The sequence below is a fragment of the Anoplopoma fimbria genome, chromosome 14 (assembly GCF_027596085.1).
Source record: "Anoplopoma fimbria isolate UVic2021 breed Golden Eagle Sablefish chromosome 14, Afim_UVic_2022, whole genome shotgun sequence".
Classification (NCBI taxonomy): Eukaryota; Metazoa; Chordata; class Actinopteri; order Perciformes; family Anoplopomatidae; genus Anoplopoma; species Anoplopoma fimbria.
This window is the reverse complement of record NC_072462.1, coordinates 16,594,127-16,612,341: the sequence shown is the minus strand read 5'-3', so window position 1 is coordinate 16,612,341 and position 18,215 is coordinate 16,594,127. Positions and strand designations below refer to the sequence as shown.

General features: G+C 40.5%; 2 protein-coding genes across 3 annotated transcripts; both read right to left on the bottom strand.

Moving 5' to 3' along the window:
* Positions 1-335: 335 nt before the first annotated feature.
* loxa (lysyl oxidase a) lies at positions 336-5,797 on the bottom strand. The gene is made up of 7 exons (XM_054612489.1): positions 5,040-5,797; positions 4,687-4,795; positions 4,086-4,223; positions 2,978-3,134; positions 1,696-1,791; positions 1,411-1,526; positions 336-1,308 (listed from the first exon to the last, which is right to left on the bottom strand). The coding sequence occupies exons 1-7, from the start codon at positions 5,629-5,631 to the stop codon at positions 1,302-1,304; spliced, it is 1,215 nt and encodes a 404-aa protein (XP_054468464.1). The 5' UTR covers positions 5,632-5,797; the 3' UTR covers positions 336-1,301.
* A 5,188-nt stretch (positions 5,798-10,985) lies between these two features.
* Positions 10,986-17,808, bottom strand: mpx (myeloid-specific peroxidase). 2 transcript variants are annotated; one of them, XM_054612051.1, is made up of 16 exons: positions 17,773-17,807; positions 17,567-17,632; positions 17,307-17,394; positions 16,909-17,084; positions 16,609-16,741; positions 16,063-16,192; positions 15,779-15,985; positions 15,323-15,686; positions 14,614-14,774; positions 13,884-14,142; positions 13,625-13,795; positions 13,287-13,524; positions 12,973-13,181; positions 12,760-12,797; positions 12,491-12,568; positions 10,986-11,885 (listed from the first exon to the last, which is right to left on the bottom strand). In XM_054612051.1, exons 2-16 carry the CDS (start codon positions 17,628-17,630, stop codon positions 11,877-11,879), a joined length of 2,325 nt encoding a protein of 774 aa, XP_054468026.1. In that variant the 5' UTR covers positions 17,631-17,632; positions 17,773-17,807; the 3' UTR covers positions 10,986-11,876. The 2 variants fall into 2 exon arrangements, with proteins under 2 accessions (XP_054468026.1, XP_054468027.1); XM_054612052.1 differs by lacking the exon at positions 12,760-12,797 and having other exon boundaries at positions 10,986-11,876; positions 12,491-12,535; positions 17,773-17,808.
* Positions 17,809-18,215: the final 407 nt, after the last annotated feature.

Genomic DNA, 18,215 nt, shown 5'->3' with positions numbered 1-18,215 from the left:
CCGGAGTAAACTACCAGAACCAGGTTGTGATTTTAATATTTTAATAATGGGCAATACAGATCCACATTATGGAGCCAAAAGTGTTAGTGTAAACAACTACAGTACCAGTCAAAAGTTTGGACACACCTTCTCATTCAATGGTTTTTCTTTATTTTTATTTTTTATTTTTTTCTACACTGTAGATTAATATTGAAGACATCCAAACTATGAAGGAACACATATGGAATTATGTGGCAAACAAACAAATGCTCAACAAACCAGAATATGTTTTATATTTTAGATTCTTCAAAGTAGTTGAATGAGAAGGTGTGTCCAAACTTTTGACTGGTACTGTATATTAACCAGTAATCAATAAACATATCATTACGTTAATATATTGTGTAGAATATATACAAAATATACATATGAACAAATAATATATGTAAAAATGCCAAACATGTTCATGTTACAGCTTCTCAGATTTGGCCCTTTGCTGCTTTCTCTCTGTTTTATATTTGAATGAAGATGTTACGTTGGGCACTGGAAACTTTTGATGGGAAAATTTATATTTTTTGTGACATTTTCTTGACTAAACAATTAATGGATTAATCAAAAATATATATAATAATGTGTAAAGAAAATAATCAGAAGTTTGCAGCCATTTAAACCATTTGTATACACGGTTTATATGGTGTGTGCACGTATGTGATGTGTGTGTGGCAAATACAATAAGACATAGAAAAATATAAGAAACCAAGGCAAGACAGGGAAGTCTCCCTTAATCTGGTCATTCCAAGAAAAAAGGTGTTACAATATCACAAAGTTTTATTCAACTCAGTTTCAATAAAATCTTTGCAGTAAAGAGTTTCTTTCGTTGCATATAAATATAACAAATACATTTCCTTAAAAGCTGGTTCATTTTAAAATTGTGATTTAATTGATATTGACTTCACACTGAGGGTAAACTGGTTCACACTTCTTCAGATTCTAAATTGAATTGATTGTATTCTTTAACTCTCCTCCAAGTGGTATAAAACGCAAGCATACAGTACAAAGCAATAAAAGTAAGAATTTAAAGATATTCTCGTGAAAAGATGAGATAACAACATACTTATCAGTATGGAGAAAAACAAGCAACAACATTATCCGTCACCATGGCGTCAGATTATTCCTAGCATTTCTGTCCAAGTTGGGAGTTTTTTAAAATTTAAAATGTATGTATCACAATATAATATTTATTTAATAATGCTTTCATATGCAGTCCTCTGCATTGTAATACACAGAACATCTTTGCTGAGTTCCTGTGAATGATGTCATGTCATCTAATACCTGAAAAAAAGTATAAAAAGACACCATGAGGATTGATAGACAATGCAACCTGTGACACAAGTGTTGAAAAGCTGAATTTGTCCCATAAAACATGATACTCACGATGACATGTGACAACCTGACACGTAGGCGTAGTTGCCAGTGTAGCGAACGTCACAGCGCACAACGTTGTTGCTGTAGTCTGATTCTGGGACGTGATATTGGGGATTTACACTGACCTGTGGGGAACAACATATTATCAAAATATAAGAATCATAAAGCAACAAACTACATAAACAGCATGGACTGTAATCATGGAGGCAATGGGTTTCCACACAAGTGTAGCTCTTTAAAAGGGGTTTAGTGTCCGACGAGGAAGACAAATGTCATCTGGTATTTGTAACAAACCTTGAGGATATAGTTTCCAGGTTTCACATCTGTGATGTCAATCCACTGGCAGTCGATGTCTGCGTTGTAAGTATCATAACATCCTGGACTCAGGCCCTGCACATTGGACAGCATCCACATTATATAAACAAACACACTTCTTAAGAAACAATATAAGAATATTATATTTTAACATAAAGAACTGAAGAAAGAGAATAAAAATCAGCCAGGCAAAATAAAGAAAAGAGAATGGAAAAATTAACCACTGCCAAACAACTGATCAGACCTTCAGGTAGGTGGGATCGTCTGACAGGATAAACAGGAAATCGTTCAATCACCACTGGCTCGTGCAAGAAGGAAATACTGAAGGACAGCTGCTTCAGTACAAGATAACTTGTTTTTCTTAGTTCCACTCTCCTTCAAAGAAATTCAATAACCAGATTCCTATAATCAGGTCATTGAATGAAAAGCAAGTCAGTATAGTCATTATCCTTAATTTTGGTCTGAACCCAAATTAAACTCAATCATTATACTGTTATTAGTTATCTCTATTGGCCTCTTGTAATTGCAATTTTCAAGGAGAATGTCCCACTGCAAAAATAATGGAGGCACAATACAGGGCAGATTGTTAGTGTAAACATTTAAATATTAAGTCTCCAGGGGGGTGTTTGAATGGTTTAAACCTGCAATTGGCTTAATGTGGTGTTAGGTTGTGAACTGAAAAACCTGTATTAACTGTTTGTTTGTTTTTTGGCCACTTGGGGGCAGCATAAAAACATTTAAACAGAAGACTGATATATCATAACCTTATAAAGTGGACATGGCCAATTTGTTCCCCAAAAACTGCATATTTACACCTACAGCTGACACCTACAACAAGAAGAAGTCCAACATTCACTCTCCTCTAAGCTCTGATTTTGGTCTCCACAATCTCCTGAGGGAAATATTGTCTCTATAACTGCAAATTTCTTTACTATGTTCCCCAGCTAGTGGCTAACTGTGTCTGTCTGCTTTGGTGCTGTGCAGGTAGCATACAATGACTTTAACAGAGGGTTTAGCTGCCTGCTGTAATGTTGTGGGCAGTAAAACCAAAACAGTGAGTTGAAAGATGCTGAATGCAGAGGAAAAGAGAACAGTATAGTTTGGTGCTTATTTTCTGTGGGTTTGTCAGTACGAACGACCCCTTTCATAGACAGTAGTAGTCATGTAATCCACTGTCAATATAAAACCAAAATAAGAGCATCTTTAAAGTCAGGAATATCAACATTTCATCAGTTATCTTTTCAGCGGGTATCACTGATACCTGGGTATGTGAGGTGCAGGCATATCGCCTGTAATAGCCGTAGTCACAGGAAGTGTCCTCCAGGCAAAAGCTGGCTTTGTGACCTTCAGCCACCGAGTGGTGGCTGGAGGCGTCCAGCAGGTCGTAGTGGCTGAACTCATCCATGCTGTGGAAGTGCCTGTGGATCAGCAGCAGCAGTGTTCATCAACAATCTGGGACTTCAGACAATCAGACAATGTTTGACATGTTGAGACCGTCTTGTTCCTGAGCTACATTTACATAATTACTGATTCATGTTTAAAGTTATTTTATGGGATATTTCACAGTGTTCACTTAAATGACTGCAAGTCCCTGTGACTGCAGACATCACAGGTATTTATCATACACATATAGCACTACATTGTATCTGAACCTGCTTTGACTCATTATCTTTAAGTCAGTTTGTTTAATGACACAAAACCATCTGGATTTTAACACAAGTTGACTTTCAAAACACTGACAAAAAGCTATACGGTCTAAAGCAACAGTTAATTGGATCTTTGCCAAATGGGCTCCATTTTGGGAATAAGCACAGTGGGCCGGTTGTTCCACAACATAACTATGGGCTGAGGTAGTTTCTGAAGAATCAGGGAAAACTGGCACTTTTCCAAAAGCTCAATAAAGGACCAAACACACCAGCGGTTTTCCTTTTAGGCTCATTATTCTCATCACACAACTTAATTTTACAATGTCTGGCTTTGCGGCTGTAAATCAACTGAATTTTGAGGTCATATGAAGTTCAGTGACATCATCTTTTGAATGCCCAAAGCGGGTTTCACTGCCTATATGCTGAGATTTTTTTAAAATATAAAATAACATCTTTAAAGGTATTAAAATACAAATGTAAAGTAACAATTCTGATATCAAGATCTCAGCATTGTTATAAAACAGCCAGAAGTAAAGCCAGCTGTGGTTCAACAGGGGGTGCCATACCACAACTATGTTTTCATGCATGCAATGTTCATGTGAATGCCTCTAATTGTCAGATTGTTGGCCAGTGATCACAAATGATACAAGAAAACAGCCACAAGCCACAGAGGTTTTCCCTTTCTGTGTGGGATGGTGAGGTCAGAGATGATCTTATACTCACTGGTGACAGCTGTGCCACTCCCAGGAGTAACGTGGCCTGCTGGGGAGGAAGTCCGCCGTCCCTTGGTTCTTGACTCTCTGAGGAAACCTCAGCAGCATGCGGGTGTCATAGTCTCTAATGCTGGCTGTATAGGCTGAGCTGCAGGCACAAAGCAAATGTAGAGCATCAGTTTGCAGAAAGAAAATTGTCATATGTGGACACAACTACATGACTTACATTGTTTTTCCTGCTAGACCCCCCCTCCTCTGAGTGGAGCAGTTTTTCAGTGTCTGACTGAAGGCAGTCACCATGTAAATGGTGCGTGGAAAAATAATTTGCAGGAATGAGGTTGTTTTCGATAATGTGTTTACCATTCGGGCTTTCTCTCCTCGGGGAAAACTATAATTATACTTTAAAGAAATCCACCACTCCACCCATCTGCACCATCAGTGGCAGGATTCGGTTAATTTTACCTCAGCTCATGGTTCCACTGGGCAGCCCTCACCCACAAACACTTTAGGCAGTTGTTATGGCTCAAAGCTCTGTGAATCACACTCAGACTTGGATGAAATCCCTGTTTTTTCCCCTCCCTGTGGATAAGTCTTGACAGCAGTCTACCTACCTTGACAAACAGTTCTCCTCAGCTGCACATCTCAGGTTGTACATTGGGACTCTCTGGGCATAAGCAGAGGCTTGAATGTAGTACGGGTCAGGTACCAGATCAGGCAGACCTAAACCAACAAACAACATTATAGTGATAATAGCTATAAGAGTGATGGTAAATAAAAGTGGTACATAAAACATGAACCAATCAGTCAATTAATGTTTCATTTACAGACAAACACAGTAACAGATGGGAAATAGATGCAGAAATGTAAAACCAAGTCAGACAAAAAAAACCAAACTGATTAATTGAAAGACAGGAAGCATTTTATCATCTTAAACACCACTATTGGTCATTAATCCAACTCTTACCATACTGATGATACCTTGTGCCATATCCGGGTCTCGATCTCTGGCTCGGTCTGTCGTACACGTCATAATGATTGTAATATGGGTTATCGCCATCACTGGACTTGTAGGGGTCGTAGGGATCATCACCGACCATCATGTCTTCTCTCCGGGCCGGAGGCGGACTGACGGTGACCTTTCCCTGGGTCTCGTTGCTGCTCCTCTGCGTCCCGTTGCGTTCACTGACGTGGTCATTGTGATGCTGGCGGTGCTCGCGTCCTCTCACGAGCCTTTGGAGCAGAGACGGGGCCACAGGCTGGCTCGAGGTGTCCGGATGTCTCACGTTGGCATCACGGATGATGGTGACAGGTCGTGCGTGCACTTGCTGCTGAGATGCGCCCCTGCGTTTCGGTGGCTGATACTCAGAGCCCTGGCTTAAAATGCTGAAGACCTTGCCGTTGTGGGACCACTGTAGCGTCTGCCGGAGAGCCGCTCTTTGGTTATTTCCTTGCTGGGTCCCCGAGTTTGTCTGAGACTGCACAGCATGCAGGAGGAAAACAAACAAATAGACGCACGCATATGCGTAAAGTGGCGTGCCAAATATGCGTAATCCCATATTGAACTCCGTAAAAGGAGATTTAATGTGACAAAGCCAATATTTCAAAAATGAGCTGGAGTTGCCACTTGTCTTTGACTTAAATATCCTTCATCACTATTCGAAGGATATTCATTGAGAAGAGAGGAAAAGTTTAAATGTATCCGTGTAAACTCATCTCACTCTGCTCCTGTAGCCTGCAGTGAGATGATGATGATGAGGAGGAGAAGGAGGAGGAGGAGGAGTTCAGCATTTGGCGTTTATGAATCTGTTATACAAGTCTGGTGCTGCTGCTCATATAACCACTGAATGGATACGTGATGTGTGATCATTCCCAGCCAAGTGTGTTTGATAACTGCTCTGTCTGGCGCTTTGAAATGTGGTAAATGTGTGTCGGTGACAGGCAGTGAGACTTGTTTTCTTCCTCACAAAGAAATCATGCACATTTTGAATTATAACAGACCAAAAACAGATGCAAGCTTTCTTCCTACTTCACTTGGATTGGGTTTCATATAAATAGCAAGACCCAATTCCAGTAAATACTGTATATTGTCCCAATTTTTTGGTCATGATAAATAGCTTTTTCCTTGACTGTTGGATGACCTCCCAAACAAATTGCAACACACTCTACAAGAACTCTCTGCACTTTCTCATTGGAGGAGCTCACCAACCCTAAACATCCCTCTTTGATGGCCCTGCAACATTTGACATTTTTTCTGGGAAACCGTCTGCCACAACCCTTCCTCCACCCAGTCCTGTCTGTGTTGCACTTTACTGTCAACGTGAAAGATTCATCACGTGCATTCCATTGTAATCTTCTATAAGGTCATACATAATAAGTCTATTCTGAGCAAAAAACAAAATGAGGCTGCGGTGATACTTGATATCTGCATTACTGTGTCTGGTGGCAGACTGGTGACCCCCACACTCCTCTCCTGATAATTCAAAAGTAATTAGCTGCAGCCCAGTCAAATCACGCCCTGCTGTTAACACCCGAGGTATAATGCATAGTTTGGGAAACTAAATCCAGGGTTTCCATTTTCCTCCATCAATCAAAACCAAAAAAACTGACCGCAGGATGGCTGCTGCTAAACCACAGCAAGTGCTCAAAATGATTTTTGTTTTTGAGAGAGCTACAGACTTGAAAGCAAAACATTTGGTTTATATGAGAGGAAGTTTCATTAACATGTAAAACCTGAGATTAATTATGAGCTACTATGTATATTTATAAAGCTAGCAAGGAATAATGATCAAATAATATAGAGATCACCTGTGATCTAATAACAGATCAATCACATTGTTCTATATCCCGACACTAGGGGGCAGATGACTGCAAATAACATTGGAGTGCTGCATATACCTGAGGGAGATGTCTGGGAATTGGGGGATTATGGTTTTTCCTTAGACAAATAATTAATAATGATTTCCCAAAAGTCAAACTATTGCTTTCAGGGGTCAGTATGTTTTAACTGTTGTCAGATGCTTGAACAGCATCTTTGCTCATCCCACTGTTTTGTGATGTCGCATATTTCTTTGAACCAATCAGAGTTTAGCAATATTAAATCAAAATCTGATGAGTTTTTGGGCTGTTTTGATGAAGCAGATACGTTCAAATTTTGAGTGTTAAACTCTTAATAAATAATAACTTTGGAAATTTTGTTTTTCAAAACTTTAAAGGTGCCATGTGGTGTTTTCATGTAAACAAAGTTATGTTTACATTCATTCCTCATCAAAATGTGTGTCTCATTAAGGTCTAACAAAGTAGGTTGAATGCATTTCCTTCCTAATAAAACATTTCCAAAGCAAATTTTTATAAAAAATGTTTAAACCTGTTTTATTTACATTCATGTTTGATAGTTAACAGTCTTATTGGGCACATTGCTACATTTCTTGGTGCGTTACGGCCACCTGTAGCTCACCTGCAGATTAGAAAACGTTGCCCGTTAACACTACTAGTGGCCAAAAACTCCACAGAGTACCTTTTAACTTTGATAGTTGCATATTTAGTTAGGAATATTTAACATACAGATGAAACTTGAGCTGTAAAAACACAGTGTGGTGGTGATTTATACATCAACACAAGCACTTATGATTCCATTGGAAATCTATTCTGCCCAAACAGAAGCTGAGAAAGAGACCGAGAACCAAAGTTGGACTAAAAATACTTCATGGTCTGAGAATGGTTTCAATTTAATGGTGAACTGATTATATCATGCTGTATTTTACAGTTTAACCAGTTGTATTGTTCTTGGATAACGAAGGTGCATTTCATCTCTCTTTCATGTGATGTAACATTTCAGCTTGTGCAAGCTGTAAGGGCCAATCAGAGTGGAGTTATATGATCTCCCAAAAATGTATCCTCCCTGCAGATTTATATGAGTTGTTCGGGAGTTAAAGATAAGTGGGAAATGTTTGAAATTATTAAGAAACAGGATTCCTGTGGCTTACTTATCCAAATGAAGATGCTTGATTTTGTGAAACATTTTGACACTTGGTTTAACATTAATCATTTCCTGGGGATTAAAAAGTGAAAAAAAGAGTCATGAGCTATGACTGTGGCTGCTCTTTTGTAAATGTTTCCTTTTTTGACTTCAGAGCCGCAGTTTTATTGTCATTCACCAAGGATTTTTTTCCCATTGTAAAACCCCTACAGATGCACCGTAGTTTAAACCGACATCTGAATGTGGTTTTGCTCAGAGTATGACTAATAAACACTCCTCTGAATCTGCATACAGAGACTACAAACTATGTGTTCCTGGATTTGCTCCTGTCTCTTCCTCTGAACACCAGACAGTCAGAACCGGTTATAACGGGTTGCTGATGTTTTTCTCTCATAATTCATTGAACTTTCTCCATGCAGAGTTCTTCTTGTCTCCAGTGAGGGCAGCACAGCATTCCCTCAACACAGCTCAAGAGACACATCTGCAAGGAATTAGTCGAGTTCTTTTGTCCACGTAGCTGGAATTCACCCCCATTCCTGTATTTTCTATTTGGACACTCGACTGTGTTAAAATAATTTGAATATATATCCAGGTCTTGGTTGCAGAGTACGGAAGGAAAATAGCGACAAGACCTCCTGCATAAGACACGTCATTGAGTAAAAAAGGGAAAAAAACATCTCCATCCTTTCATGATGCTAAATTTACCATAAAACCAACACCATTATTCAGTGCCATCACTGAGTAAACATCTGGCAGACATTTGCTACTTTGCTTGAGACGTAAACCCTACATTTAAACATTTACAGCAGCCACCCACTACATTTAAGGCATATTTAATTAAAATGTGCTCTCGCATATGATATAAAACCCACATTGCTGCAGTTTTGATGGCTTTGTTTTCTCAAACATGTGCCGTTAAAAAATTCAGCTTCAGAAGTATAGTTGAAAAAAGGATTGTTTTCTCCAGTTCTGTTTATATTCACATTTAAATATTCATCATTTTGACTTCATCACAGTTAAACAGGACCACACGTATCTCTGATAACATCCACAGCAAGCCTACTTCCTCTGGTTTCTTCAATCAGATCCCTCTACTTAAACCCCACTACTTCTAAATCATTACATCCCTGCTTCTGTTAATTGACATCTTTCTACACTCTCACATTTCTGTCCAGCAGTAGATCTCGCCGTCCACCCATTTAAAAAACCCCAACTCAGCCTACACAAGCAAGCTCAGGTTCATCTCAGCGCAAATCTCTACAACAGAAACAGACAATTCAAATATGTTCTCCTCCTTCATAAATACTGGGTTTCCATTACTTTTGGAGCACCAAACGAAGGTTTTGCACCACACACACACACACACACACACACACAGACACCACATACGCAGAACAGTCTGGTGGACTACGTGGCACTCTGCACATACACTGTAGACTCTGCAGTCAGAAGGAGGAGCGCTTTATCAAAACAGAGCCAAGAAAAGTTTACATTGTGCAATGATTCATGCAGATGTATGTCCTTCCAGTCCACAAATTAGAGAAGCAAGGATACATTCCAGTTAGTTCAGTGAGAAAGAGATTGATTTGCTCTGCTTTGACTTGTGAGGTTGTATGATTTATTCTCTGCAGGGATTTATGCATCTCTCTATTTGCCAAGAAAATAACAAAGTTAACTGCAGGGATAACTTTCGGACACTTATCACACTTGAAGTCGGTGTTGTTCGGTGAAAGCCTTCAAACTCCCCTTTTGACTTGAATTGGGATGTTGCTACTAAACCTTTGATAGTAGTTAAAATGGTATAGTTACCATGTGAAATGATGATGATTTTCAGTCAAATTCAGATTTTTTTGGCCATTTAGCGGCAGTGGAAACAAGCTGTGAACACACTAAAAATGTATCACAATTTGAAGAAATTGTTTGACTTTTTGGGAATATGCTCATTCACTTTATAAGTTAGATAAGAAGAATGAAAACAATCTCACTCTCATATCTGTCTGGTAAAAATGGATCTATAGCCAGCAGCTGCTTAGCTTAGCACAAAGACTGGAAGCAAAGGGGAATCAGCTAGCCTCGGTCCGTCAGAAGGTAAAAAGGTTAAAAAAGATTAACAGTTTATTTCTTTACTAAGCTTATTTGTTGACCAGGAAATAGTCCGGCACATTGCTCCCTGTAAACATGTCTCACGATTTACTAGTGAGGTTTTTGTTTAGTAGTGACACCGTCCACTCTCAGCTAGGTCATGAGTTCAAATCCTAGCACAGAAACTTCCTGTATAAAGTTTGCATGTTCACCTCCAGTTTCCTTTCGCAGTGTGAACACATGCAGGCCGGGTGGGCTGGAGAATTTACAATGAGCTAACCGCAGGTGTTACTGTTAGTGTGTTAGTTTGTCTACCTTCTCCATATCCAGCTCATGGTGGGTCGGTTCTGGCCTCTAGTGGCCCACATAGTGAAAATGGGGAAGACAATAAACGAAGGAATTAATGTTTTTTCCCCACATCCTATGAATAGAATGTGACATTTGAAAATGAAGGTAAGTATGTCAGTTTCTCCTGCTGCAACAGAAATAGACTGAGGGAACACTTGTATATTTTTGACAAATGGTCTCTTGACTAACATCATTAACTAAAGAGATGGAAATATTATATTTTTAGATGCAGTGCTTTCAAGGTCTTATTGTCAGAGTGAAGCAGTTATGCCACTACATGAAACACACTTTATTCTGTTTAAAAAAAGAATGATGTCTCCATCTACAGGAGACACTCGGTACATTAAAATGAGGAAAATGAGCTTTGTCAAGTTTAAATATATTCTGTTATGCAAAGTATCCAAGCTTGATATTTTTTATGATCAACTCCGCAGAAGTAGAAGTATATTTTGAAATATTTCCATGAAATAATTCCTGATGTCTCAAAAATATGAACACATGAACACACATTTAATTCTTTAGTTTATTCATAGAACGGAAAAAACAACAGATACATTTACAGTAAAAACAAAAAGCCACACAGAAAAGCACAACACACATTTCTATGCTTAAATTTCATCAGTGCCAAACAACAATACTTGTAAATCCCATCGTCAAAATTGGTCTAAATGTCGGTCCAATAGATTGAATGCTGTAACAGAGTTGAATAGGTTTGCTGCAAGAAAAGTTCATGTTCAATAGGCTGCTTGTTAAAATTGTCAAATATTTGTTCATTTGTGAGAAAAATATAAAACGTGTACAGTTGTACGATGTGCGCCATCGGCCCGAAAACAAAGTAAATTACTAATAATAGATATTTGATATGATTAATCAAAAATTGAAGATCCGTGCAGAGAGGTTGATAAATAAGAACAGACCCTGAAACAGACATACCACTGGTGCATTAAAGGCTAGTGGTTCACACCGGAGGCGCTGCGAACAGCAGGTGTCCAGAGAAGTAGCTTTTGGTGCTCAGCCCGGTGGTCCCCTCGCTGGCCTCCAGCCACACTTTGTCTCCCGCCTTTAGCTGGATCACCGTGTCACCTGATGACAAGTAGTGACCTCCCTGATACACCTTGTAACCGCGCAGCACCAGCTTGGTATTGCACTTCAGGTCCACATCTCCCACACTGACAAAGGATATGCTGAGAAAGCTGAACTGATAGACACCGGGGATGACGCACGTAAACAGGCCTGTTTTGTTGCTGTAAAGGTTCTGTTTGTTGTAGATGACTTGACGGAAACTAATAATTTTCTTTGAGGATGGGTTGTACTCGCCCAGAAGGACGGAGAAGGCCGATTGTAGCTGTGTAGCATTGGAGTTGAGTGCAAGCTTTCCAGGGAGGCCTGGGGGTCCTATTGGACCTGCAGAGGAACAAAAGTATAGAAAACTTATTTGCTTTGAATCTACTTTGATAAAATAAATGTTTGATGCTACATTATGAATTATTCAGTGGGGGGAAGTAACTTGCTTAAGCACACACATGAAGTACAGTTTACTTTTACTGATCTACATTTTAGATGGAAATGTTTTACTTTTTACTCCACTTCATAATTAGTACTTGTTTAAAATTTCTATTTTTATCAAACAACATATATGATAATCGTCTAAAATATGTTGCATTGTTCAAATGAGAGATAGGTGGACAATCATGACACCTGGGACATGAAAATAAATGTCCCAGGTGTCCGTACAGTGTAAGTTAAAAAAATTGGTGAAGCATAAAAGATGGATGTACTGTAGAGATGAACTGTATTCCAAGATCTACTGTGTACGTGATATATGTTTATGTTAATTTATATTTCATGTACATTATATAAGTTCACCAGATATGAAGATGCTGAGGCTGAGCTTGTTTTTTTTTACATGTGGGGTAAATGTGTCTTGATGATGTTGCACGTTTTGTTAAATTTTTCAGTACTATCTACAAGGTACAAAAGGCTGAACAGACGATAACTGACTAGATTACCTCGTTGTCCAGGAGGGCCTGGAGGTCCTGGAGGTCCTGGTGGTCCTGCTGGTTCATTTGGTTCATCTGGTTCACAGTCTGTATATCAAGATATAGAAGTTAAACTTATCTAGCCTCCTATTTCTAAGATTTTATTCAAAATGTGCTAGTATCAGTTAACCCTGACTGGAGTGAGGATCACCTTCACGAAGATTATAAAAGTTAAGTGTCATGATCTCAATGTCATTTTTCTTAAAATTTGGCTAGCGCTTGTTAGTACTTAAACCGACCTCTTCTCGATTGACTTCATTACAGCTATCACCCGTGCCTGCAAGATCAAACACCACATATAAAGAACCATTTCCATACAAGTGATTAGAGAGGAAATAAACACACCAGGTTAGAAAAACAGAATGAAAAATACAGTAGGTGACAAATTATTGTGAATTCGGAGCTGAATGTCTTCCCCCATGGTCAAAAAGTTTTGGGCCGTGCTGTTTCACCTGTGCATGGTCTCTCCCTCCAGGCTGAGAGGTTCAGGCGGGGGATGCTGGAGCAGCGGGTGAGCCGGTTAGTGTTAGAGCGGATGCTGAAGGGGTCAACAGGGACAGACGTGATACCGGTGTTGGCACAGATGATTCCGGATAAGGAGGCCCTGGCCAGAGCGGCTCTCTGAGCCCGGTTAAAGACGCCTGGGTTCTCGTACCACAGCCTGATTTTTTCAAACAAGGATTTAGTGTCAACAGAGGCTGTATTTGAAATGCAAGTTCTTTTAGATTGTGTAAGCATCACTTTACGCATCCACACACATACTGACCTGTCACCCTGGCGGATCCTCTTGAACTGTGATGCGATGAGGCAGGCGAACACAGGCCCCACACGGCCACCACGGACGAACGGCTCCGCCACGCCTCCCATCCAGATGTCGATGTTGTCGGCCGTACCGTAGAGCTGCAGCAGCCTGCGAGCCAGGCCGCTGTTGTTCAAGACCTGAGCGAGCTGCGCCTGATTCTGGGGCTGAGACAGGCCACAGAACTTGCGCCAGGCGTTGTAGCCTTGAGGAAATAACGAAACAAGTCAGTAAGGAGAGGAGGAGGAGAATTAAGAAAGAGAAGAAACATTAGAAAAGGCTAAAAATGTGAGTGATGGTTGTACCAGGCAAGCCGTGGTCACGTCCCCTTTCCATGTTCAGAGAGCCCAAGTCCAAAGCCAGATGCATCACAAACTGGAACAACCTCTCCCTCAGAGCGTCCACCATCATGTGATCCTGAGTGTTCAGTTTAGCAGGACTGCCCGTCAAGCCACGGAGCAGAGGGTCAATTCCACCTGAAGGTAAAAGGTCAAATAAAAGTTAGGCGGACAGTTTGAGAATGAGTGATTGATAAGTTGCTACCCTTCTCTTTGCACAACTCACCCTCAAAGATGATCCTCCAGGGCGTGAAGAAGGCCTTGAACAAGGGGACGCTGGGGAACCGACTGGTCTCACGGAAATTTTCATCCAGACGCCCTAAGAATGGCTGGATGGCCAAGTGAGCGAAGCGGTAAGCTGCTGTTGCAAAGACGTTGGCGATGCTGGGGTCCACGTTAGGATTGTAGCCGGGGTAACGGCCGAGCTGTCTACGCATCGCGTCGTCACCCACAATGTGAGGCAGATAGTCCCTGAAAACAAACACCTGAGAGAGAAAGAGATCTATTTTGAGTGAAAGAGAGTGGAGTGTATGATGTCGTATCTTTCATGCGACAGTGCTGTTGAAGTGATGAGGAAGGCTGCTCCGCGGACACTGTTCTTGCTGGTATAATAAAGTTTATTACAAACAAGCAACACATGTCATGACGGACGTCTAGAGCGCCCGGAGGTCTCGAGTCGAATCTGAAAGCCCTGCCTTTCGGGCTCTCGCACCTCCTTATATAGGGTACATGTTATGCAACATTTGGGCTGAAGTCAAGACAATGTATGTGGCTCCGTCATTCTACACATCTACCCTTCAGCCCCTGGTATCCTGCACATCTGCTTCTTATATAAGACAAAGACACTTGGGGCCTTCGCTGTATTGTGCAAGACCTGAAAATATACCACAATGACACATGCTTTTGAGCTGTAAAAACATAAACATGAATGCTGATTGACTCTCAGGTTTGCCTACCTGTGTGTAAGCACCCTGGATCTTGCGGGCCTCTTGGTAGAGCGTCTCGCTGTCCCAATGTCGGTTGAGACGCTTCAGTTCCCGAGCCAGGCGGTTATGCTCGCGCATAAACAGGGTGTGAATGGACGTCAGAGCGATGTTCTCGTCCACGCGGCCATCGCCTTACAGACAGAAATGTACACATCAAATAGTTTTCATAGTAGTAATAGTTATCTGCAGTTATACATGTTAGTATAGGGTCATTGTTTTCTCAAGATAATTCGTTACAATACATAAAAAATACTATAGCCCTATTAAGCATTTATAAGTACAATATATGTTCAATAAATAAATACACTATGATGTGGTTGTATAACAACATTTCTAAGTGTTTAATAATCTACAGTAATTTTCAACAATTATACCTTGTAATAGGAAGACATTTTACATTATTACAAATGTATTATATTATATTGTTATTCATTATCCGTTTATAGGTCAGCATCCCGCTGTGGAGTAGCTATAGGAGCTATACTTATAAGCGCTTGTAAATGCTAAACATTTTTTTTTTTTTCAATTTTAGAAGGTTAGAGTCTAGAGCAAGATATACATCAGTTTTTTACAACATAGCAACCCCAAAATGCTTATTACTGATCTTTTAAGATCTAATAAATGACTAACTAACTACACATAAAGCTATTAGTTATAGTGAACTTGCAAGATGACTAACCTGCGATGAAACATGGCACCTCTCTGGCGTTCGTGTCGTTGGTAACTCTTCTGCGAGTGGCACACATGTTCGCCTGGAGCGGGCTAAAGGGCAGGAGCTCACGCCGGTTGTCTCTGAACTCTGTGTTCACGCGCAGCAGGCCGTCATCACTTTCAAGGTCGCGAAGAAACCGGGCAAGCTTCTCATCAGAGCCGTACACTTGGCCGAGATCCAGGAAGGCTGTCAGGGTGTTGATCTGCTCTCTCTTGTTGGGTTCTCCACCAAAATTGAAGGCAGAAACTCCCGTCCCGCAAACAGGGGCGGATCTGAATGCAGGGATGCAGCTGTCTGGGCCAGTGGGCAGGCGGGGGTCGCCGGGAGGAATCTGTTTGTAGAAAAAAAAGACCAATTTTCATGGAGGGAAGCTTTTTAGTGAATACAACATCTCTGTGTTTGAGTTTGAGTTTTCACACGAACCGCGATGGGGATGCATGGCTCAGTTTTCTCACAGCTCTCATCACAGTTGATCCCGTTGCTGAAGGATCGGATGCTGGGGGAGAACGGCGTGAAGGTGAGATCGTGGTCGTTCCACTGACCAAACAAGGTCACCATGTGAGTGAACTGTGTGTCGTTGACAACGCCTGCGTCTGTTGTGCGAAGGATGTTGTTGGACACCAGTCGCACCTGAGAGTGGAGTAGAATAGTTTTAATTTTAAATCAGCATTTACGTATATGAGTCAAAGCGTGTGTCAAGGTCGTACCAGTGGGAGCAAGAAGTTGTTGATTCTTCGGGTGTTGTTCCAGCCTTTTGGTTGAGAGATGCCGTCTTCATATTCGGCAGGTAGCCAGCGGGCGAAGGGGGTGTTGGAGGCTCCGCGGCGAGGGTCAACTCTAAAAGAGAAACAGGGGACGTCAATGTTTGGAAACGCTGCTTGAGAAATGCCAGGAAAGTGAACACATCTTCTGCGGTGCACCGCCCAAGATGTTCAGGTGTATTTCACAAGCATTTCCTCTAAATGTTAGCAACACTCAATCTCACAGAACCGTCAGGAGTCCATTCATTCGTTACATCTTGCTTCTTGGAACGAAGTGCTTTTTGCCTACATGCATGTAGGAAACTGTTATTCTAGAGTCAAAATAGTTTTATATTATAAATTAATTTTTTTTGCATGTTAGAGTTTATCTATGTTTCTTCCGTTCAAGATCATGTTAAAGAAGTGAAAAAATATAGAAAAAAACTGCCACATGAATGATGAAGGGAGTTTTTTGGAAACAGCATTTTATGTCACTTGAATGTTTTCTCTTACATGTTGTTGCAGAGGCTGGTGGCTGTGCGATACTTGTTGAGGTTTGGCGTGGTGCGGCATGATGGAAGGCTGACTCGAGCTGCACATCCAGTTATTTCGGCAAGCCTCTGCAGATCCTCTGCGGAGAGCAAATCTGAAAAGAATGTATCGATGTGTGAATGTCAAATAACAAAACAGTCTATCACAGACCCATTAACCAGGACCAGGAAAAGTTGTCAGAAAAACTGTGTGAGCACTGTGTGTGCACTGTGTGTGCACTGTGTGTGCACTGTGTGTGCGTGTCTGTTTGGCCTGTCTTACCTGTTGCGTTGAGTGAGCGTTTGTGGACATGATGCACCCTCTCCTGCAGCAGACGGAGGGTTTGTGCCATGTAGTCAGCGGATCTCACAGCTGAGCGCGAGTCACCACGAGGCTGCTTCAGGAGACGAAAAGTATCGTGAGGACGCACCATCTCCCTGCGGACTCGTCTCAGACTCCTGGATGAAAAAAGTCACACAGTCAAAAAAATGAAGTCTGAATTGTGGTATTCTTTTGGACCTTTACCTTTTTCTTACAATTACTGAGCTGCAGAATTACTGAAATGAATAGCTTTTCATGACAAAGAAACAGCTTTTCGGTGTATTATTCTGCTGAATTCATTTGAAATATAATATACTATTTTACTGTGTGAGATGAAATAATCAATAAAATGAACTCACTCTTCCCTGGAGTACTTGTATGCATCATCAACAACTTTCTTTGCCTCCTTAAAACACTGTTCAAGAAGAGGGCTGCCGAGATATTCTCCTGCAAAGAAACAATAAAAAAGTAGAAAAACACAATAACTGAAATATAATATTTACAGACAGAAAAAAAAAAAACTATATTCATCAAATTGTTCATCCATCTTGACAAAATAATGCAGACACATTTAGGTGGAGATTAGAAACGTGTTTACAGACTAAGGGATGTCGCCTACCTGCAGGTTTGGAATGAGCAGGAATCAGGCTGATGCCCAGCACAAGAAGTGCAGAGAGAAGCATGTCTAAAACAAATAAATAAAAGTCAGTATGAAAATATAATTCATTGTATTCGTCAACAAGCATGCACAGAAATTATTTCTTCAGAACCATGTAACATTAAAAAAATATCCAAGCATTCACAACAAAAAGCAAATCTCGTTACCTGTGTCTGTAGAGATGTCAGATGCTCTTGAGATGTGGAGTTGGCGGTGTTGTCTTTATATTCAGTTCGGGGCGAGGCCTGAGTAGGGTTGTCCAGGTGATGCTCCTGTCAGTAAAGAGAAGTTCCTTCTTCCTCCTCTCTCTGCTCAAGGAAATCCTTAACTCTTATCATTATTGTTTGGAATGATTTTCTCATTTAGAAAACTATAATTACCAGAATCAGAGGCAGAGGTAGTGAGGGTTGTAATAGTAAATCATTATAGTATAATGTGTACTATTTGTAGTTGGCTTCTAAGAATTTAAATATGAAGCTATTTGAATTACTATGTGTCTTGTTTACTATTAAAATTTAAATGTTGATGAGTTTTTTTTTTCTTTATTGATAGCCAAATAGTAAAGAGATCTGCAGCATTTTGACAGTTTTCTTTTAGTCACTTGTTGACT